A 24,716-nucleotide genomic window follows, 5' to 3' on the forward strand; every position below is an offset into this window, starting at 1 on the left:
ATCACTGTGAATTTTACAATAATGTCTGTCTTTTTTTAACATGAAGAGTTCAGCTAATTAGATCACTCCAGAATGGCAGTGGCTTGAAGAATTGTAATTTAATTAAGCAGCAGGTTATTCTGTGAGTATGAGGAATCTAGCAACACTTTATTTTTGTTAACCTACAGCTTTGTCTGCTGGAAATTGATTAAATGCACTTAATGCTTCCTTTCTAAAGGAAGCATTATATGCATTTAATCTTCTTTTTTCACCTGATATGGAAGCATCCAGTTATGGAGTGGATATGAAAGTGCCAGTTACGACACAGTGATGAACTGGATGTGAATTGCCAGCTGTATCATGGTGCAATAAAAGGAAATCAAACATTCAGATGTGGACTCTGAATGTAAAAATGCCAAACCTCACAAATGTGGTGGCATTGCCTGGCATTGTTTGCCTTCCTGTTTGAGTGATTTATCCAATGTGATTATAAACTGAAGTGTTTGAGATGATTTTCAATAAATATTACTTCTCATGTGAAGAAATAAGATTTGAACAAAGTCTGTTATGAGCATACATCATTCTAGAAATACACTGAAAAAATGAACATAAATCAAAGATGAAATTACAAAACAACTGAATAGGACAAATAGGATGTAGAAACAAACACTCTGCTTCAAAGAAAAGATGTTATTTTTTATTTTCTTCTTGGTAAAGTAGCATATTTTTACCTGGTTACAATAAAATTACCACAGGATATTAAAAAAAAACCAAGAAAGTATTTAGAAAATTTTATATATATACACATTTGCTTAAAAATTCTATATATAAACATTAGCATAGCAAGTTAAAATAATATTACAGTTTATTAATACTTATGTGAATATTGTACATATATATGCTTAATTAATAATACCTTTTCTACAGTTTAATAGTAACAACAAAAAAAAAAAAAATAACTCCCCTAGGTCAAGAAGGAAATTCAGCTTCTTCAGTTGCCAACAGGTTTGGTCCCAACTCCAAGACACTGAGTTCTTCATCTCAGTGCTAACTAAGAAGGTAAAGCACAGCCTTTCAGAACTGTATTTTCAACCACACTTACATTTTTATAATGTTTAGTGTCTTAAATGATTAACACTCAAAAAACCCACTTCCCACAGTTTAACTACTGTCATAGCATGGAGATGGTTTCTGAAATCTTGTTAAAGGAACTCATTCCTCTACAGGGAAGTGCAATAAATTCTGTTTTGATGTGATAAAAAACAGGTTTGTTTTTTTTAAGTCTGGTTATTTGCAGCAATTTGTAAATTTGGAAAAGTCACTCCTTTCTAAACATTTCAGTGCTATTGTCTAGAATAAATTCATGCCACTATGAATGAAAAACTAAGCCATCAATATTGATTAGAACTATGCCCTCATAATTTTTGTAGAAGGAATTCATAAATAATCTAAGTTCTCTATAACTGGATCATAAAAATACAGTTAGTGTAGAGTGAGAAATAAATTGAAATGTACAGTGTCACACCACTGTAGAACAAGTGGTTTACCTTCCATTCAAAATGTGAAACACAAGCAGGTTAATCAATAGTTTAATTTTGTATTTCATATAGATATTTTCCTATAGTAAAGTGTTTCTTTGAATACAGAATGCTGTGAAACTACCAAACTTCCAAAACAATAATCAAGTTAATATTCCATGTGATGCAGGGTGCTGACTGAAATACCCTAACCTATAGAAAATGAAGGAGGGAAATCCTTTACTTTCTTGAATTGTTTAATCACTTTTCCAGAAGTGACTCAAGATCCAATTCAGAAGCATTACTGTTGTTTCCAAGGAGAAAAATGTGTTTGTGTGTGGAACAGGTTTATTTTCATATACCCTAGAGTTCCAGCTGGAGGAGCCTAAGGCTGCTTCTGAGATTTGCAAGGGTGTATAGCAGCAGGATTTGGTCAAAAAGTGGGATTTTTTCCTTTTAAACAGATGTTCCACAGGTTTCTCACTGTAATTTCAAGCAGGTAACTGTATTTCTATCCACAGGTATATATTATCTGTTCCCACAGTTCTAGGACATTGGATGGAAAACCTCTTGGGGTGGGAGGTTTGAACCTTTGCAATGGCACAAAACTTCTAGCAGATCTGAGATCCCTGCATTCTTTGAAGGAAAAATAATGACATCAATATCAGAAAGCACCAATTACTGATTCTGGTAATAAAATACCAGGTTCCTAATCATTAATATGTCCTGGCAGAAGCATCATTAGTTCACTGGGGATTCACCAAGTCTCATTTATTATTAGCTTGCTGCTCTGAGTCAGTCAACCCCATTGTTAGAGGGTTTGTATTAATTAATTTGACAGCTACCATGTAGATATTATCCTGTACAATAAAACATGAGTGCTACAAAGAAACACCCCACCTTAGCAATAGGTCACAATTTTGAGCCAGTAATCTTTAATACCATTCTGTTCTTTCTCTAAATGCTTGTATTAATTCAATCACAATGGTTTATGACTTGCAGTAGATTCTGTAAGGTAGCATAATTTGATTACAACTATCACATCAACAATATATTCCATTTAAAAGACTGGCTTTGAAATTATTATCTTCCTAAGAATATGTGACTTAATGGACATATCAATTTAAGCCTTTATAGCTACGTCAATATCCTGCCTCATATGAACCTTGCAGATTTATTACTATTATTATTATTATTGAAAACTTTGATTTAATTTGCAAAAGCCAAGTCGACACATTGCATTCTCTATAATGAATGAGAGAATCTCTAAATAAATGAGATTCTGAAAAACCACAGTCAGTCTGTGAATACTGATGGAGACATCTGCAAAAGCTGGAAGAGCTCTGCCTGCTCTGTTTCTTAGGGAAGGGTTCATGGTGGAGGTGACTGGACAGCAGCACTACAGCAGAAATTGTGCCACTTTTTTACAGTTTATTTTGAACAGTCACTAAAGGATGCAGAGGAAAAGCCCTGATCCAAAGACAAAGCAGGAATGAAATGCTAACAAGACCACAAATTGCTCTAGGCTGGCTCTACCAGCCAGGAACAGCTCCAGGGCCCAGCCTGTCCCAATCCTCATCCTGGGATTACAGCACTGGCCACTGGTGCCAGCAGGAAGGGTCAGTAATGAATTAATTAATAATTCATTAGTAATGAACCCAGCAGCTCATTGTGAGCTGCCCACTGAGCACAGACAGGGGCTGAAGAGCTGTGAGTCAGCCAAAGGAAGTTTAGAGCTGTACAAAAATTGTAACTGGATGGAATTGGGTGAACAGGATAAGCTGATAAAATCACTCCAACTGGCAGAATCATTGTTACAGCGATTTCAGATGAATAATGCACTTACTTGGGGTTCCTAATACCAACTGGTCAACTTTCCTCAAGAGGCTTTGCTGGTTCTGGTGAAGGAACAGAAGTGGGATTTGTAACAGATATACAGGACTCTCAGAATGCCTTGAGGTGGTAAAAATTTGGGCATTCCTGTCAGTAGGCACTTACTGACACTCTTACAGGTACCTCTGCAGTCTTCTACAGAACCAGGGGTATAAAGTGGGAATGCCACCTTGTGAAGAAAGGCTTTCATTTGATTATTTGCTGGGATTTTAGCAGAGCTTTTGAAAGGATTACTAATGCACCCATGATGGTATCTTGTATCACCAAGTGAACATTGTTTGCAGGCTGTCATCTTAGCAGCTGATACACAATTCAGCTAAAGTTAACAAAGAGCAATTTGTACATGGTAAACAAGTTTAGTATCTTTATGTGATCTACATACATACTTTAAAAATTACAAGAAGAAAGATAATCAGGAATGAAATAATTTTAAGAGCCAAATGCAGATACAAAAAAGTCCTTTTAAACAACTAAAAAGAAATTCAGTCTGCAGTAAATGAAATTCCTTACCATTTGCAGTTTGCTGAATAAGTACTTGAATCTGTGAATTATTTTTTGAAAATGAATACAGCTTCATGTAACAGATACACCACAAAGGTTTCCACACAGTGTTTTCTTTCAAATTTACTTGCAATTCAGTGTTAGTATATGTGCCATATTTCTACTAACCAAGTCTCCACTTTCTGAAAAATGAGTTAAAATTGTATCAAAGTGGGACCATCATTACAGCTACTTCTCTTTCCAACAAAGACAAGTTAAATCATCAGCAGTGCATCAGGCTGAAGAGTTTGGAGAAGATACTTAACTGCCAATCTACTCACTTTGCTTTCTTCTTGAGTGTCCCACTGTAACTAACACAAAACACCAAGGGTAATTAATTTGTTAATGAACACACAGCAGGGAGCTCCCAGGCTGGCCTTTGGGCTTTTCTCTGTGTCTGTGTGGTACCTGACATCCCTTACTGACTGGGAAATACTGGTTCATTTCTGTGATGTGGTTTTACTTAGTGGTATTTCACCTACTGAAATTTCTGACCTGGAGAGTGAATCCCACTCCTCTCTGCCACATTTTGCTGTTGAGTGCAGTCTGGCAGTTCCACATTCCAGTGCTGGGAACCCTGCTCAGGCCGCTCCCTGTGGGTAACAAAGCCTTTCTCACCTGAGAGGAGCCACTGGAAACAACTGAGCACTGACCTGCCCAAACAGCACTCACTGCTCACAGCACTGCAGAACACAAATTCCAGTTTGCTGGAACTTTATAAAGCACCGAGGTACAAAATCTGTTATTAATCATCAGCTTGTTTTTTTCCTGGAGAATAATATAAGATGTGAAAATTTAATATAATGAATGGATAGTAAAATGACAAGATACATCAATTTAAGTAACGTTATCCAAAAAAACTTCTGAGAGGAATGATGTTCTTACATAAAGGAAAACTAGAACACAATTAATAGAAAATTTGAACATACACTGCTTCAACTTAATGAAGAGAAGAAGATAGCTAAAACATAATTAACTGCCTATGGCAGTGCAGCTAATGGATGCTGAACTGGATTCCAGTTAATCCATTTCAGGACTTCCATCACTTGTAACAATCCTTGTCAATTTTTTAGTTACTCTTACAGTAGTAGCATTACAAATTACTTTTCAGAAAGAGGTGATGGGTAACAGGCACTTTCATTACAGGCAATTTTTAAGTATCACCATGTGAAGGGTATTACAAAATCCGACTGAGAATTCCACCCTGCCCTGTTAATGATGGACTGTTCTGTAACATAAACCACAAATTAATAACAAAATATAATCCAAGACTTAAAAGCACTGTTTTGTACCACATTACTTTTGTGTATCCTTGTGGTGGTTTGTAGAAATGAATAATATTGCACCTGCCTTACAGCAAGAGTGAAATTTCACTAAAAATAATTACATTCTCTGATTTTAAAGAATTACTTCCCTCAGATGAATGCTATTGAGACTATCTATCTAGAAATGTACAAAAGCTATTTTTCCACCTGTAATGTTTTTCTCATCATCTACATGGTGAAGTTTTTTTAAAAACCTTTATGTGTCAGAGGTTGACAATAAAAAAACCAAAACAACCCAGTCTTTCTATTTACAAAAGGTAATAAATTAGTGAGGTTCTTTTAAGTACATCCTTCTGACATATTAAGTAGTGATAATCATAAAGGTTCTTCTAAGGAGAAAAAAAATTGTCTTGACATGAAGCCCACATCTCTCTGGAACAGAAAACTGTACACGGAAAAGGGACAACATAATACAAACAAGGAATTCATTGTGACAGAAGGACTTCAGAGGAACAAAGGAGAATTTGTGCAGTGCAGCTTTACAAAACAAAGGAAACGCCGAGCAGTTTGCTGAGCTCTCGTGAAGAGCCCTCGTATTCTTTGAGAAAGTGATTGCTGCCTTCCAAAGTAGTTAATCAGGATATGACCCTTGGTAATGAATGTCTCTTTTCAGGATTTAAGTTGATGCAGCTGTAGTCTCTTCAGGAGCTTAAATTATAAATACAGGCTGGGAAGGGATGACAGAAGCACTGCCAGAAGTGCTGCCCACGGTGCCAAGGGCAGCAGGGTCACAGGTCCCCGCTCTGAGGCTCCAGGCTCCGCGGCTCCCGGGGGTGGCTGCGCGACAGTTTGGGGAAGCGCGTGCTCACTCTGGAGCGATTGCTTTTGCTCACTGCTTCTCCAGAGGCTGGGATATCACTAGGGAGACAAAAAACAAACACAGAACAGCTCATTTATGTTCTATGGAAGTTGTTGTGTAGTTACTTCCAACATGAAAAAAGCAGATGTGTTATGAGAGCCTGGCACATGACTGCGAAGTACAGCACACATCTTCAACACCACGGAATTGCATTCTTTCTACTGGTGTCTCAAGTGTGAATTACAGAATGGGCTCTTTCAGAAATGAGAACTAGTAGAACTTTCAATATTTTATGGAAGATTGCAAGTTACAGGATAAAAGCGGATCTCCATGAGTTGCAGATCAGAAATGGTGGGAAAAGCATTCTGAAGTGATAAAAGTACAAGCAAAATAGACGAGCTTGGATGATGCTCAATTAACGATCCTCTAATCATGGATGGATGTATCATTACATGATGAAGTACATTGGTAATACATCCCTGAATTCTTCAGTCTCTCCTGACCCACAACAGACTACAGTCTTACATGAATGAGCCTTTTGCAAAAGACTCTGAGAAGTACATTAAGTTCAAAAACAAGCAGTAACAGAAAATTCCAGCTTACCTAGGTGACATTCAGGCTATAGACTCCTCGGAAAACTACAGTATAAAGGGATAGCATTGTACTTTTGCCATTCTTTTACACGACTCCACATGGTTTTTAATTAAACTACTTACACACACATCAATAAATAAAACTAAGTTTTGGATTTAGCAACTCAGCCAAGCAATAAAATTACACAGCAAACAAAGCCAAGCTTATTTTCCTAAGTGAAAAACCCCAACTTTATAATATCTATCTTCAGACTGTGATAACAAGTCCAGAAAGGAGAAATTGCTCATCTGCACTTCCAGCCATATTAAACAAACACAGACATATTTTAAAACAATCCCCAAAGTTCTCTGTGCAGTTTCTTTTCCTGCAGAGTGACCTTTCTCACAGACAGGCCAGTCCCTCCTGCCAGAGCCACAGGCACACTCAGGCCCCACTGAGGCATTTGGAGCACCCACATGGGAGAGATGTCAGCAAAGCAAAAGCCTTTACCAAGTCCTGGGATTGGCTGGAAAATTCACTCACAGAGCACTCCTGCAAGAAGGGCAGCTGTCCTGCCCTGCCTTTGGCTTCAGAACTACAGTGCACACACAGCTGCCCCCACAAAGGGAAGAGAAAAACACAGTATGGAAAAGTTATGTTCAGTTCAGATGCTAAGCAACAGAAAATAAAGTTTTGAGGGTTTATTAATGGCAGAGTATTTAGCTGGTCAAATTTCTAAGCAGAAAACTCTGAAATAGCTTTAGTTAAAATAATAAAGGATTTTCCTAAAGCAAGATTCACCACATTCCTATTATAGTATTTAGTCTTCCAAGGTAACTTAGAAGTTCTTTGTGTGAAAAAATTCATAAAATACCTGTGACATACCTCCTCCTCCTCTTCAATAACCTGATTAATATGTTAGATCTTTAATTCCTTATTTTCCTTGTCACTAAAATAAAAAGGCTAAAAATTAATTTAGCCTATGTTATTAATTCTTGGTAGCCAAGGATAATTGGACTTCCAACTGTGACCCTACAGTTTCTTACTCTGAAACTCAGCAATGCTATCTAAGTTGCTGTAGAGAATTCTGATCATGTGAATCCAATTTCAGCTGTGCTCATTACCATGGATTTCTTTTAGTAACATGAATATTATTACTCATAATTTTTATACTATTTATAAAATTGAGCAATGCAGTGTTGATACTGTAATTCTTGTAAAAGAGAGCATGTGACATTGACTTCAGAGGGTTGTGATTTTGTTTTAACACATGTATTTTTCAGAACATGTAAATGTAAAATAATCTAAACATCAAACATATAATGGAATAAAATGAAATGTTCACCTCATTGGGCTTTGCTCATCTAAAGTAGGTTAATTCCCAGCACAGTGGGCACTGCTGGCAGAGCTTTGGCTGTGTGAGGCACAGGGGATCCCTGGCAGGTACAAGGGGTTTACCTGGCAGCACAGAGCACGAGTGGAGTGCAATTACTGTAATTTGGTGATTGCTTTATGGAAAGCACATTCTAATGCACAAGCTCCTCCTGCTGGCATGTCCCCAAAACGACATCAGTGCCAGCCCAATGGAGCAAAGCTACTCAGAGGGAAAAGGGCAAAAGGGGCAGAAGGAGCTCCCCTAAAATGAAGAGAGATGAATTAATTTCAGTCTGGCAGGGCTGAGGTAATCAGGTCATTTCGGGGTAATTACATGAACACCAATGTCTGTGAGCAAAGGACAGAAATTGCAAGTAATTCTGCTAATTTAAATGATGCTACTCCACAACATGATATATCTAATAACTAAATTAGAGATTAATTTATCTTAAATCTCTTAGCTAATTTTTATAATGACAATCTAAGACACATCATTATCTAATGTAGGTTTACAGAAATCAATGTATAGCTGAGGAATTACAGCTTCATGCATCCAGCATGAAAAGAAAACTGGAGCTGAAATTGAATTGATCAACTTCCATGGAAACAGATGTTCTATGGGTAAAAACTTTCAAGTATTAAAAGAGCCATAAATTTAAGGGCCTTTCAGCCCCCTTTTCATCCTCCCTTTTTCCAAACCTGATGGGAGAACCACCCATCTCACTTTCCTGCTTCAGCTCTGGCTTTCTTGCCAAAATGACCAACCCAAAACACAAGGTAAGCAAGTAGGAGGCAAAGAGTCATCTCCCCTCTATTGTGTCTTCTGTTATTAGATTTAATAATTTCGTTCTGGCCTAGAAGTAGAACAATACCTTCACAGTCTCTGGCACTAACCAAGACACTTTCTAAATGCATTGACAGTTCAAGGGGTCAAATATCCCACAGACTCTTGGGCAGAAGCATGAAGACCTTAATGTGATTCTGTCTGTATTTCTGGCAAATGCACATGAAGATGGAATTGAGACAAATCTTTTTGCCACCCACTGTTTGGGATGAGGAAGGATGAATAAGCCATTACCTACAAGGTTTGCAGATCCTTGTTTGTCACACTCAGTAAAAACAGTCCCTAGGTTAGTCTGGGGGTCTGAGTTAGCCTCTAGTTGATTGTTTTACTCACATTAAAATACAAATTCAAAATACCTAAATCTAAACCAGGGAGTAGCTGTGCTGCAGTAACTCTCCCAGCCCTGCTCCCCAAGTCCCTGAGGTAAGTTCACAATTTATCTAAGCCTACACCTGTCCCAGCTACACCTGTTTGGCTTTAACAAACATTCTGCTTTTCATTCTGTTCCTTCTGCGCCACAGAAGCCTCAGCAGGGTCCAGGCAGAGAGGCTTGCCAGGCACTGCCCTCTTCAGCAGTGGAATGTCCACATATTAAAGGCTCAAGTTCTTTTCTACATTCTCACCTTGGCCCATTCTGAAGAAAACAGCAACTTGCCGAGGCAATCAATTCCTCCTTCCCACGGGGTCATTGTTTAGCTTTTAAGCATTCCTGATTGATCTGCCCAGCGTTTGTTTGGCAAACGATTCAGTTTCATTGATTTTGTCTTGGTGTCAAGTTCTGCCTGAGGTGCATCTATAGAAAATAGCTTAAAATAACCGGTCCTTTTCATCAGCTGCTGGTTTATTCATACCTTTGATTTATTGCTCTCCCTGTATCCAAATGCAAACTGTATTTTGTGGGGTTTCTTTACATACTCAGTACATGGAACTGCAGCATTCTCTTGGCTGATGTTGTGAGCGCTTACATGAAGAAATTTATTTCCCATCTCAATGCCTATTCTTCAGGATAAAATTAGAGAGAGAAGTTTCTGATAAAAATAGTGTAACATATCTGCAATTGGAGATACTTCTGTATCAGCCAGAGATCAGAGAACAGAATAAGCACATCTTGGGAGTGTAGCAAAGCTCAGGATCAGGCATTTCATGTATCTATCTATAGATCTATCTCACACGTAAATGCCTCTCTGGAGACATTCATAATTCTAGTTTTACTTCAGTTATGTTAAACACTTCATGAAAAAAGGCATTCACTGCCAGGTAAAGTTGGTGACTTTTGCCAGCTTCTTGTGTTATTAATTCTTTGTTAGTCATTATAATAATCTAATTCTGGTAATAACCTCAACACTTAATGTGGTGCTCAGGCAGGCAGCTCCTCAAAAAGGTCCTGTCAGCAACACCCATATCAGGAGATCCTTATTAGACAATTGAGAACTAATTCTGACTTGCCAATGCAACATATCTCAGCACCTTCTGCCAATTAAAATCAGATAAGACACCTGTTTAGTGGCATTATTAAGTAAGATTCTGAATTCATCAAATCATTTCAGATACTGTATTAACTCCTGCTTTGCAGCCAACTGGGTAAAATCCTAGTGCCAGTTGGTGAAGTGTAAAAATAATTGGAGACACATTTTCTGCCACCGCTCCCAATTTTGTAGAAATTAAATATAATTATTAATGAGAAACTGTGATCTCCATTTATTAATATAAATGTCTGATTTGGATGTTTAAAGAGTCAGTTATTAACAGAAGAGATAGAAAGACAATCCCTCTATAGCACACTTCAACACTGAAAATCCTGAAGACACTATTAGAGCAAAGTTGTCAGGTTACAAACTGAATAATCATTTCCCATCAAGATTAGATCTGAAATGAAATTTCAAGAAATGAAAAGCATTAATTCTAATACTCTGTCCAACCATTTGGTTAATGTACAGCTCCTTTACTTCCACATACACACTTCTACACTCATGGTGTATTTGATCTCTTCTTGCAGTGAAATAATGACACATAATCATGTTTCTGTTTGTTACAATTCAAATTACCCTGACTTGAACATTCACATGCTACAATTCAGTTTCCATAAAGCATGAAGACTTTCTTCATCAACATCTTCACTGTCATTTGAATTTTCCTGTAAACCATGACACTGTACTTGACTCTCACAACACAACATTTTTCCCTGCTAACTTCATTTTGAAGTTGGCATACTGAGATGGTTACTGTGTCTAATAGTTCTATGACTGAATAATATCTGTGTTCTACTCTTTCACTCAGGAAAGGCTCAGAACCCTGCAAAGGTGACCTTTCATCACTTTCCATCTAAGCAGTACTCAATACTCTCATTCCTGGGCTTTCCAGTGCACAGTGGGAATGGTGACTCCCCAGGTTTTGTGATGCCCCAGACAGAATAAGGCAATGCATGGACACTGCTCTGACAAACGACCCCTGCCCAGCTAACTAGGAAGCCAGAGACCACTACTCACATATTTACATTCATTTATAACTTAAATATTTGGTTTTTGCACTCCTGTGCTTAGTTGAAAGGCAGGAAGTTTGGCTGTTCCATCCATTTCCATCTGGAAATCACCAACATTCAGCTCTACTCATTCTCCTGCTCTGTGTGAGCAGCACATCCACCACCCCCATTTTGAAATCCTCAAAAGGGGATTTCATGAACAAGAGGCTCAGAAGCAGAACATGATCCAGGGTTGTTCATGTAATAACAAAAGGTGAGATTTGCTCTCAGAACAGTGTTCAGTTCCTGGATTTGGGTTTTCCTGCTAATAATTATCTTTAAGGAAAGCACAGACAGCTATAATACATTGTTATTGAAAATATTGAGGAAACGGAAGACAGAAGATGTGCATTAGGATTCACAATGCATCATACATGAAAATAAACTAAAACTTCTGTTTGGCAAGTAGCAATTTCCACACGCTGAGGCAGCAGTGCATTACCAGGCAGGCACTTCCTCCCTATAGTCACAAACTGTTTGCACACAATGGTTTTGACATGGAGGGCAGACAAATTTAATTACCAAATGAGCTTTTAACCAGCATATAATCAATACAATTGGCATTGGGCATAACAACAAGGTTTACAGCAAATGCCTTCTCAGACACCAGGACACCAGTAAAGCCAGTGGAGCCAGTAAAAGGAGTTAAGTATTAACACCCCGAGCTCTCCACACCTAGCTTACACAGCACACAAAATGTAAATAATTAATCATGTTCCATGCCAAGCATTGGGGAGGAAAAAAAAAAGGAAAAAAGAAAAAAAAAGGTTTATAGTCTACTCCAATTTGCTTAATTTTGCTAGTATCACAGAGCACAGAGAGGAAAAATCTGAAAGCTTAAAATATTTCTTCATATCTGTTCATCCCTATCATTTACCTGATCCTGAGCTCACTAATGTACTAGATTAATGGCAGTAAAAAACTTGGTGCATATTCCTGCCTTACTTTACCACATCAGACCTTCAGCCTTCAGCACCCCCTGATTTCAGCACCTGGGAAGAGCAGCAGTTCCCAGTCTGGAACTGCAGCAGTTCCCAGTCTGGAGGAGCAGCAGTTCCCCAGTCTGGAGGAGCAGCAGTTCCCAGTCTGGAAGAGCAGCAGTTCCCCAGTCTGGAAGGGCAGCAGTTCCCCAGTCTGGAAAAGCAGCAGTTCCCAGTCTGGAAGGGCAGCAGTTCCCCAGTCTGGAAGGGCAGCAGTTCCCAGGCTCCAGTTTTTCCATGGGCTCAGGAGCAAACAGCTCCTGGTGCTTGAGCTCTGCCTGGGCCATGGCCCTGCTGGAGCCAGCTGGCTGCTGTGTCCCTGCTCAGGGGCTCTGTCCCTCCACTGTCCCCAACTCTTTCCTGATTCCAATTCAGCCAGGCAGGAATATCTGCCCCAAAGCACTGGCAGGTGCAGCTTTCAGTGAGTTTAAACAGTCTCCAAAGGAATAATGTGCTCTTTGCTTGGGTTTTGCCAGTAAACTGCCCATCATAAAAACCTGCACAATTACCATCACTCTTTTATTTTTAAGGATAAGACCTTTCTTTTAAAATTACCATGGAAGCAAATGGAATGATGGAGAAAAGTTGTGATCAAAACATGTTGTTTTGATCTTCCAAGGAAGTGCTTCAGTTTTAATTGCTCCATCAAGTTGAGAGGTATCAGCTGCTTCTCTGAAGTATCTTCATTTCTCATGAAGATTACACATGACATTAACATGTGCAAAGGCAGGAGAGAGCTGTTCTGACCATTCTCAGAGACCGATTTATATCAATGTCACAATAACAGCTATGAATATAAAAAAATGAACAAACTTAGAAACTGCTCCAGGAATCATAATCATAACTTTTCTGGAAAATATGGTGACAACAGTAATGTGAAGAGCACTGCTCTACAGCAATCACTCCTCCTGGGTTTTATTTTTTAAATACTAAGGGCATGTTACTGCATTCCAGCCATAAGCTTGATACTTATAGTGATCCATGACCTAAAAACCTCAAAAATATAGGCCATAATCTCAGCCCCTGGGAGCTTTTAAATTATTCTTCATTTTAGCCTATTATTCAGTATTCCTAAGATAAAAAAAGAAATTCCCACTGACTTGGATAAGCCCATAGAAAAAAGTACATCTGCACCTGGCAACATAATCACAGGGTTGAGACTTGGTATAGTGGAATTAGATCTGTGCTCTCTAAATAAACAAAAGTAATCAGGATGGGGAAATATGTAAATAAATGAGTACCATCAACAGAATAACAAGGGAAATGCTGACTTTGTTCTTGGTAATGAAGACAGGAACTAATGTTTACATTTAATCCAAGACAGAAAAGGAAGCTCATGGAAGAATGACACTGCCTAGTAAATGACTACAGGAGCCAGCTTGGGATGCAACAATCCTGATGGATTAGACAGAAACTAAACAAGCATCAGGCTGGCCAGCAAAAAGGTGACCACAGTAATCAGCAACCAAAATCACATTTTCTGTTTAATCATGTTTTAATTATTTTCTCTGTAAAATGAAAATGTCTGTGATAAATGAAGCTCATCCTTTTTTTCATCTTGACTCCAAATTAGGTTAACAGGCAGCAAAATTTGCTACTGACTCCAGTGGGAGTTCAATGCACAGTGCATTGCTGGCCAGGAGCTCCTGGAATTTGAGGTCAGCTCTCCAGGTATCATTAGGTTCACAGCCTTTAAAATGTGTATCATCTTGGTCCTTCTATAACTCAGAACTTTGCCAGAGCTCAAAATAAAGATAAATCAGATTTGCAATAATATTTGCCAGAATATTAGAGAAGAATCAATTTAGGACAGCAGTGAGCAGCCATGGCTGTGTCACTGCTGGCAGCCACTGCAGTGCAGCTCCAGGGCTGCAGTGACATGGCTGCAGCTGGGAGCTGCTGAACCTTCCCAGTTCCAGCTCCTGGAGAAGCCTGGGAATGGCTGCTGCTGCCCAGAGAATCTGCTTCTGGAGGCCAGCTGAGTTTTGTCCAGAAGGAAGCTAGCAAAGGATCACAGGATGACAGGCACTTCCCTCATTACCTATGAAATCCCCCTCTTGTTTCTTTGAGTTTTGTGGCTTTTGGCCACATGAAGATTTTGCTGTTAGGAAGAACAGCCAGCTTTGACAGAGGACACCTTAATGCTCCAAGTCCATTTTGAAGTAACCAGTGCCTCCCTTTCCCTGCCTTGGCAGCTCAGTGGAGCCCCTGGTCACTGGGCAGTGTCACAGGTGCTCATGCCCAGCACCAGGCTGTGAGATGGAGCAGAATTTTCTCTCTGTTGGGGAAGCTCTGCTTTGCCAGCAGGAGAACAGCCCCAGCAGTCAGGAGGGGAGCTGTGTGCCTGCAGCTCCCCTGTGCTGGCCCGAACAGCAGAGAGAGGCTCCCTGTGCCCGGCTCAGGTGACAGAACCTGAGTGCAGTGACAGCTCCACAGGCAGACAGGAACCCTTCTCACCTTATCCCTGCCCTGTGCTCAGCAATGCTGGGCACTGGATTTTCTTGGAGTCTTTAGGATTTAGATGCATTTTGACTCAGCTGCAGCCCTAACAGTGAAAATATGATACAATACTCAGTCTGCAAACCAACACCATTTTCTTTCCCTTTGGTCATACCTGGCTATTCTCAACAGCTGATGCTTTAGGATTTATCTCTTTTATTATGCAGGAGCCTTCTACTGAAAGATTTCTAACAGAGACAGACATTTAGGGCTGTTCAGTGTATATATATGATTTACCAGATTTACTGTATTAAAACTAATAAATTAAATCTCTTATAAAGAATTAACTTATGAGTCCTTAAAGATAAGAATAAAATTTGAGAAACAAGATTTCAGAGGTCAGATAGACACAGAATAGTAAGAAATGGACTTGGCTGTTTGCAAGGCCCATATTTCTGACTTTTAGACCCAAAGATTAGCAGTTCTCTTTTTAACACACGAGTTTTACTAAACTCTTAAGTGTAATTGTGTTACACTTCTAAAATCTTAAACTAAAAATAAACCTTCATACTGCTGTTGGTAATCAAACTGTGAAGCACTGTGTAATTAATATGTGAAGATTGAAGAAAAATTACTTTGGTCTGCTCTTGGAGATGGTGATCCCCCCCATCCCAGTACAAATCCTTCCTGGAATTTGTTTAAACCAGGTTATTTGCAAGAGGAAACTGAAGAAACCTGGACAGCAGATGTGCATTAGGAAATGAGCAGCTCAGCCTGGTGTCAGACTGAGGCAGTGAATCCACAGAGTTCCCTCTGGGTGCTGTCCCTGGGCCCTGCAGGGTCAGGGTGGAACCTGAGCCGTCCCTGCTGCTGCACACGGACAGCACTGGCTCGGGATGCTGCCACTGCTGTTCTGCACAGACCTCAGGAGTTCAGGTCATTTGGCCTTTCTGAACTGACATGTGGCCTCATTTGTATCTACAGAGCAGGTATTTGGAGACCTCTGAAACAGTCTAAAGTAAAAACAAACCAGCCAAAATCACCTTCTTTACCCACTGGGTAATGATGTGAAGGGCTATGGCAGGGAAGGAAGGCTGCATACTATGAATTTTTTGTTATTAATAGACAAGTACCTCTAATTACATCGAGTTATTCTAGGACATTTCAGCTAACTGCTCATGAATTCTGCTCCCACCACACAAGTACCAAACATATTAAAAATATACCACAAAAATAGGATCTGTAATACAACAGAATTGAATGGATTATGTTTACAGCTGGCAGATAAGCAAAACCAGGGAACAAAGCTTCTGTAGGATGTTTTGAATTTCAGTGATGGCCTGTAGCTAATTCCTGCTGTTTTCACAGGAAAAACTGATGGCTGCTGCAATATTTTTCAATACAAGTTCAAATAAGGAAAAGAAATAACCCACCTCCTTTTGAAAAACTGTGCAGTTGGGCATAAACAAGCTTGTTATGGTCTGGATTAAAGCCAAATACATGCAAAGTACAAAGATACCTCCCTTATGAAGATTATTTGTTTTATTATTTGAAGGGATGCATCCATTTATCCATTACTGTCAGTGGTGCACAGAAAGGAGTTTGAATAAGCACTGGAAAACTGCAATATAAGATGTATAAACAGATTGCTCTAAACCACAGTTTCATGACTATTCCTTACTGCTTCATATGCTAAGAGAAAGGAATAAAGTTAATTTTCCATCCTCTGCATAGCCTCTTTCATTCCTCAAAATCTCTTCCACTGTGGAAAAGTAATTAAACTTAATCTTTGGTTTTATTCCCAGTGAAATAAGCATTACAGAATATTTTTTCTTGCAATACTCCAAATCTAACAGTTACATGAAGAGGAAAAAAAAGTCATGTTGTTTCATTAGCAAATTATTTTTTTAAAATCATTCTACTAATTCTGCCATTCAAGCAATTATGTAAAATTTACATATGGGAATACATTTGCACACACTCATTCTGATTTAAAGAACAGTGCATTTTCAATAATTATTCCCCTTTTTTCCCCTGCATAACAGATTTCTCAAGGGCAATTGCTCTCAGATATTGACATTTCAGGGGATCTGGAGCAAACATCATAAACTCATGTCTGAGAGCTCAGCTGGCAATACCTCTGACAATGCATTACAGAAATCCACCATGCCAGCACTGTTTGCAAATGCCATCCTGTGCCAAAAGTGCTTGCAGATGTCACAGAGAAGCACCCAACGTGGAAAAGGCCCTTGGCTGAATGCAGAGCAGCTCCTGGTGCCCCAAGGCCTGGTGTGCAGGGGACAAACACCAGCAGTGCCCTGGGACGGTCACCAGGCAGGGACTTCCAGGGACCATTCATTGGTTTTCTGCACCAGAAACCCTGGAAATGCCATTTTGCATTTCAGAGTGTCAGAAAGGCAGCTTGGTGACACAGCAAAGGCTGGCTGGGAACTGAAGAGAGAACAGAGCTGTGGCCTGACCACAAGGAGACAGAGCCAAGCTGGCAGGGCACAGAGCTCAGACCCTGCTTCCAAACAACAAATCCCCCAAATCTGCTCTCCCTGCACGTGCTGCCTTGGTGATCCAATGCTGGTCTGGGAGTTCTTCTACTCTCCCACATTTCAGAAACTCCCACAAGAAAAGTGATTTTTCAATGGTCTGTGTTGTTGGCAAGCATCTCTATCAAGCTTCCCCTGTTAACAGAATTCAAGCTGAAAATGTGAAATTAAAGTCTCTCTTGATCATACACTCTGAATTTCCACAACTGGTCTGTACCAGGAGTCATATGTTATAGACTGTGTCTATCACTTTCATGACTCCATGTAAGATTTTACTAAGTAGGGAATTAAACTCACAAATCTCCAGTCTGGGGTTTGTGCAGGTCACACTAGCATAGTTTAAGTAATATATTTTGCCATGCAGACTGGTTGAAGTGAGTAAGAAGCCCCTAAGTTCCTTTCAACACTTTAGAGAAAAACAGGAGTAGAAATAACCTCAGTTTTGTGAGAATAGCATGGCTTCAAAAACATCTAAGTGCCACAATTTCATGCTATGCAACTTCTAAATATATTATAAATACAATATATATGATAAATACAGTATTATTTGGTTTGGTTTCTTTCAGTTCCATTAATCAGTTTCTATTCATTCTGTGAACATATATTTAAAGAAATAATTCCCCCTTCAGCTGTATATTTCAAATTCTAATTTCAAAAACCAGCACTAGAATAGCAGTGGGCTATGAGAACTTACCCATAAGGGAGGCTCAGCATCCCATGTGCCCCGAGCCCTCCTGCCATCACACCTACCTGCACCCTGCTTCCAGCTGCATGGGGAATGGAACTTGAGGAATTTCTCCTCCTTGCAGCCCCGTGCCATTGGCACAGAGGGCTCAGCTGGGGATCCAGGCTGGCTGGGTGCAGGGGCTCAGCACATCCTCCCAGGGCAGCCCCCAGGGCCTGGTCCCGAGGAGCAGCAGAGGCAGCTCAGGGTTCTGGATCCCAGATCCATCTGCACTTGCACACAGACTGCTCTGGCTGGCCAGATGGCTTCTCACAAAACAACATGTTCACATCAACAGTGTTCAAAACACTTTCTGCTGGAAACTTGTTTTCTGTCAGGGACCTGCAGATGGTTCCCTTCCCCTACCTGTAAGTTCTCCAAAATACGTCTCCTGAACTGGCTGTTATGCAATCTTCATATGCTGAGATTTGACTGTGAATATCTAAAGCTGGCAATTTTCTTAAAATAAGCTCCAGAAAGAGAAACTTAACAAGCAATTATAGATCAGCTAGTTTAAATGCAGCTGTAGAATAAATATTACAAACTGTTTTGCAGGATTTAGTAGGCCAAAAAGTAAGCTTTAAAAATTACAAATTCATTACAGGGAACTCATGCAGATTTGGGTAAGGCCAGGAAATTGGCTCAAGAAGGGCAAATATTGTGAAAAGAACATTACACAGCTCCACCAGAGGTGTCTGTGGGGTGTGCATGTGACACAGTGAGGCACCTGAGCCAGCCCTGAACAACTGTGCAGTAAATGGCTCCTACCATCCACATGTCCCATTATGCAGTCATACAGAAGCAATTTAGTGTACTCTCACCTGCTCAGCAGCTAAAAAAATATACTGAGAAAAAATTTATCTTCACACCAAATTAAAATATTCACTTTGATTTTTTTTTGGGTCTTTGATGACCTGGATGCCACATCAAAATATGCATTATGATGCAACATAATTCTATATGTTTGTGGGTTTTTATATTGCAAATTCAGTGCCTATTTTAAAACACTGTATTAATTTTGGGGGGTTTGATTGAAAAGGGACAAAAAGACACCGTTTTAGTATTCAAAGTGTGAGAGGTCCCACATGCTGGAAGGCAGACCCTGTCATGCAGCAAGGACACAGAGGCATCTGCACTGGCTTCCACTCCCAGCATTTTAGCACATTCTCAGCTATTGATTGAACAAGTTGCAAACTCCTCTGTGCTCTCCTGCTCTGAAAAAGTCAATTCCAGCAGAATAATGGAGCAAATTGTTACAGACAAAGAGGATAACTGGGAAATAAACTGTCCAGACATGTCTAGCCCTATTTACTAGAAGAATAAGGATAACACATATCAAAAAAAGCTTTTTCATTAAATTAGGTGTATCATTGAAGCAATTTTTAACAAGAATCCTACTCAATCATGCTAGAAACTGGTTTACATAGTAAAAGGAAATAACTAGACAATTGCAAAGATATTAAAAGCTTACTTTTACTAGCTAGCTTCCTTTACAAATTATGCCTACTTGTTAATGAACAAAACAGAATCTGAATCTTTAATAATTACTATTATTTGAAGGGAAGAAGAAACAAAATTACATATTTCTTTCTATATTTCTGTTATATTTCCTAGCTATTCAAGTAGAAATATGTTCAAACTTTCACCAGGAAAGTTTGTATCAATCTTGTAGAGATGTCAAACTCCTTCAAACACGAAAATTTTGATGTCAATGTTCTACAGTTGTCAGTAATCAGGTGCAGACTAAGAGAGTAATGGAGAGCAGGTTTACACACATTGGTTTGTGTTGACTGTTTTCATGGTTATGCTTTGCAACTCTTGACTCATTATTTTGCATGAGAACTAAAACGTGCATTTGCTTTATCCCAGATTTGAGTACAACACTGTGGCACTGCTTTTGGAGACAAACACAGCACCAAGAGCTCTTTAACCCAGCACAGAGCTGCAAATATCACATGGACCTCCTGCCTTCATCCTCCCACAGAGTTTATGCCTTAGGCCTGGACAATGAGCATAGTAAACTGACACAGACAATATCACAAATATCTGCATTGTAAGCATTATTAAAATTGCCACCTGGATTTGATTTTGTGTTTGTGTGTGCCCCACACATGAACATTTCATAATTTCACATATCTGCTAACACTCTCATGATACCAATGAACAGTTGTAGCAAAGTTTGAGAATTGCACAAAGAAATGGTTTCCTACTGAGGAAATCCAGATTCTAGGGTTTCCGGATGAGTAGAGTATATATACTGCTGAATGGAGAGGATCAACATATAAATTACCTCAGAATCTACTAAATGTTTACATGAGCAAAAATTTTATTTTAAAGTATGCAGACTTCATGAAGTTGAAGATAAAAGACCCTGTGCATTTTCCAGGTTTCCAGTACTTAAAAAAAAAAAAAAATCACCCTGAATTATGCTGAAGGCACTTCACAAGAATATATTCAGGCTATGAAACAGAGAATGGAAGCTTGCAGAGCTGAGGATTAAAGGATGAGAGGCAGTTTTGCCCCAACACAGAGAACAGCACTGAATGCCCACCCAGCTGGTCAGATCACCCAAGCAGAGGGATCTCCCCTTGCCAGGCACTGACACTGCTCTGTACAGGGAGCAGCTCTGAATGCAGAATGCTCACTGCACCAGACCTTCCCACCCCAGCATCCTGCATGGAGCTGCACCTTTATACACTGGGAGAATATTCTCAAATACCAGAATCACCTATGTATATTTTTTCAAAGCTTTTTTTCAGAAGACAAAATACCTTCCTACAGTAGTGTTTAAATAAAAATTCAGTGCCTATGGTGAACACTTTTGGTTGCTAGCTCAGCTACCATTGCTATTTCAAGAAAAGAAAAAAATCCCAATACCCTTCTAATGAAATGGCTTCTTCTATGCGCGCATAAAATACAGTAAAGTAAAATAAATCCTGTGTAAGTGCTCTCTATTTCTACATTCTTTTCCACCATTTTCCCTTTTTCACCTCATTTTAACATACATTCTCTTCAATCAGTCCAAATGGTCTCACTCAGTCTCTCGCTCCTATTACATTTTACAGCACTCCTCTACTCTTATTCAACTCGTTTACTCTTGTATTCCCTCCTTTCTCCAGTTTTCTTTCTATAATAATTCACACTGACAGCCACAAGACTGTCACCCACTAAAACCCAGCCATGGTTTGCTCCTGTTTATGCCAAATTATTCTCTCAACAAACTCCTGAGCTAAGTTGTTTCTGTGTTGGTGAGTCAAACCTCTGCTGTCCAGAAATCATCATTCCCACAGCTCCCCATGGAAACCAATTCCCTCCTGCATTAACAACATCAAGTCATCTCTTTCCAATCAATTCACCTGCTCATGTTTCAGTCTGCCCTTGTTTCACATTTCCTTTATTACAATATAGGCCTCAAGTCCCTGTTGACTCACTCTGGTTTTCAGCCACCCAGACCTCAATCACAGTGTGACACTGCCCAAGCCCAGAAAACCCTGAGCAAATCCTACTCAGTATTTGACAAATTTTTATTCTGTTGCTCTACCTTCCCAAATATATTTTGTGAAAAATTCCAGTATTTTCAGTACACTCCTCCAGGGTGAAAACCTCCCTTGAAAGTTCCTACTGATCAAGTCACTCCAGTTAAAAGAATTACTGGTGAACAACTGCACTGCTGCAGTCTGGACTTTTCCTGTTTTATGCACTGCTGTTAAATTAATTTAAACTAACATCTTGACACTGTGCTCTGCCCTTTAACATGTTATGATAATGACATTTTCTTGGGTTAAATTGTATTCCTGTATGTCATTAATTCAATATATTAACCAGTGCTGATAATCAGAAGGGAATAAAGTAAGAATATTGGTAGAAACCACATGCTTACAAGAAAGGTGCAGCAATTCTATGTTTGAATGTCAGGTGCAGCTGTCATATGGCTCATCTGACAAGACCATCTTTATTCTTTTACTCACTTAGGACAGCCACACCACACTAAAAGAAAAGGTCTAAAGATGGCTGTCAACATAGCTGAAAGCAAAGAAAAAAGTAAACTGATTGTTCCATACTTTATCTCAGAGTAAAGTGCTTTCATGCTATCAAGAATGAGGGCAGGACTTTGAAGTTCTGCACACGTAACTATATTAGCATTTCCAGCATTCCACTTTTCATAGCCCAGATGCAAAAATTTGTTCCAGATCCAAAAATGGCATAAGGAGCTTTAAAAAATATCGGATCCATTGTTTATGAGTTAGGTGGGAACAAAATAGAAGCAGGATTTTTCTGTGTGTTTAAAATTAGAAACAGTTTCTGATTTAGCTCACCAAATCCACCTTGGCAACTCCCTGCCAGACACGAGTGTGCAGTAAATATGCTGACAGGAATGGTGTGCCCAACCTCCGAAGTGAAACTTTCTTTCCTGGCTCCAGAGCCCATTTTTTGCTACCAACTTCAGAAACACCTGCTCAGAGCAGAAATGCTTGAATGTATAAAGAATTCACTTTTTAACAGGGGAGTGCATGTGACTTGTAACCAAGGAAACAGGATCACTGCTGTAATGACACAAAATTTAACTGGCTCTGTGTTCTTTTATCAGAAAAATCTTACTATCTTCTTGCACTGCTACAAGTTCACAAACCTCAGAATTTAGAAACCCTGTCTTTTGCTAAGGACTTGCTGAGTTTGTTGGCAAGCAGCAAAGGAGAAAGGAAGGAGGATGTGCTGCTGAGAATCACAACTCATCCCTCAGAATGATCCTTCATTACAAAGCCTGTTGTTAACTCTGAGCAAATAGGGTAGAAAGTAATGATAGAATTCATGGGGCCCAATGAAAAAAAAATAAGAAAAACATTCTAAAACGCCCTGACCCAGCCAGTTCCTTGCAAAAGGCAGATGGGAATTGAACATCACAAAATGCACAGCACAGTTAAAAGCTCCTTTTGTAGAGCACTGAAGTTTGCTCTTACATTGACCATGGCTGTTTTCAACATACTCTGTTTGTTCCAGAGCTTTATAAATTGTGTGATTATAAAGGAAACCAATATTCACCAGTTAGCAACACACAAAGTGCTTTAGAACTGTTGCTGTCAATCTACTTGCTTTCTATTTTTGTCCCATTTTTTCAACCAATGCAATGGAGAGCATTTCAAGTACATTCCTACACATGGAAAAGAAATATCATAGCATAGCCTCTCTGTCATTTTTTTCAGTAATTTTAAACATAATTCTTATTTTCTCAGGCAGCATTAAACAAAAGTTTATTCCAAGGTGACCGTAAAGATCACAAGCCCTCAAATGTTTCCAATGGTGACTGGAGACTATTCAATCCTTGTACAGTATGCACTAAATTATTCTTCTTATAAGCACTGTAAAGGTCACTCTGAATATAAAGAAGCATGATAAAAATCTAATTGATGGAAATATGCTCATAAACACCTATTTGTGAGGCCTGTTGAACAATTCATAGTAATTAACTCAGCAAAGCAAGTCTCACTGTCTTTATTGAGATGGTAATTGGTGTAAGTCACACTATTTCAAGGTGAAGTGGTTCTTTTTTCCTTTGTTTATGGTAAGGCTCAACACTGGGGCAATAAATACAATACATAAACCCCTTCAGTGTTATGGAGCTGCTGAAGGGCACCCCAGCTTTACTGAGCATCACACCAAGACAAAAATTCCCAACACCTTCCTTTGAGGTGTCTCAGTCCTGGAACACTGCAACACTGAGGTGTTTCATTAGGGTGAGCTTGGAGGGATGTGTCTCTGTAATACTCTCACTGTTACCCACCCCTGCAGGACTAAGTCCTTGCAATTGTACTTCTGAACACTTCTGACTCAGTGGTGCAAGACTGAGAAAATGCAAGTGAGAGCAAGAAATGGTAGCAAAAGGAAGAAAAACTTCAAGAGACAAACAGATTCTTTCACCTGAATAATTACTTGCATTGGGCACTGCTGGCAAATTTAATAAGACCACATGCTGGAAAAGAAACAACCTATAGAAATGCAGCTGAGAGAAATAAAGAACTAAGAAAACCAGATTTTCTAGTCCTTTTTACTTTAACAATAGAGAAGAAAATCAGCAACTAAAAAATAGTTTTAAAGATATCAAAACATATATTCTGACTCCAAATTTTGACTTTAGTTTTTATCTGACATGTAAAGGATTACAATGTTTTGACAAAAAAGGCATATCTTGGTTATTCTACATGCCTCATGCAAATCAATAGGGACTATGCAAAATATTCTTCCTGATCAAAAAATGTCATTTAAATTCCAGGGAGCAGTTACTTGACTGGTAACCTCTGTAAAACTACCAACAGCAGAACCAAGTTGAAGTCAGCAAATGTCTTAAGTGCTGATGGGTATTTGGAATATATTTCCAACTGCAGCAACTGTCTGAAGATTGGGACTGCTATTAATGGTATTGACATGATAACTACCCTTCCCCAGCTCAGGTCAAAGATTTTAGAACCTGTTCCAACCATTTAAAAAGACAAACCACTGGTAAGAACAAAATCAGAGGATGCAGGACAGCTCTTTACCCTGTGCAAAGCAGCAGCAGAGCTGCAGTAAATGCTCCCTGACACATTTGAATAATCAATGGGAATATGTTTCAGTTTTTCAAGTCCTATACAAAGCTTTAATTATTTCACAAATCACCT

The 24,716-nt window shown here is 39.2% G+C and overlaps 1 protein-coding gene across 1 annotated transcript in view; it reads right to left on the bottom strand.

The window, feature by feature from the left end:
- Nucleotides 1-755: 755 nt before the first annotated feature.
- The window catches only part of SNX29 (sorting nexin 29), a 113,409-nt gene continuing 89,448 nt past the window's right edge, over nt 756-24,716 (bottom strand). Inside the window, exon 23 of the mRNA XM_064726331.1 lies at nt 756-6,112. Within this exon, the coding sequence (XP_064582401.1) occupies nt 5,983-6,112 (130 nt within the window). The 3' untranslated portion in view covers nt 756-5,982. The remainder of the gene's footprint in view (nt 6,113-24,716) is intronic.

This window comes from Zonotrichia leucophrys, chromosome 14, assembly GCF_028769735.1.
Source record: "Zonotrichia leucophrys gambelii isolate GWCS_2022_RI chromosome 14, RI_Zleu_2.0, whole genome shotgun sequence".
Lineage (NCBI taxonomy): Eukaryota > Metazoa > Chordata > Aves > Passeriformes > Passerellidae > Zonotrichia > Zonotrichia leucophrys.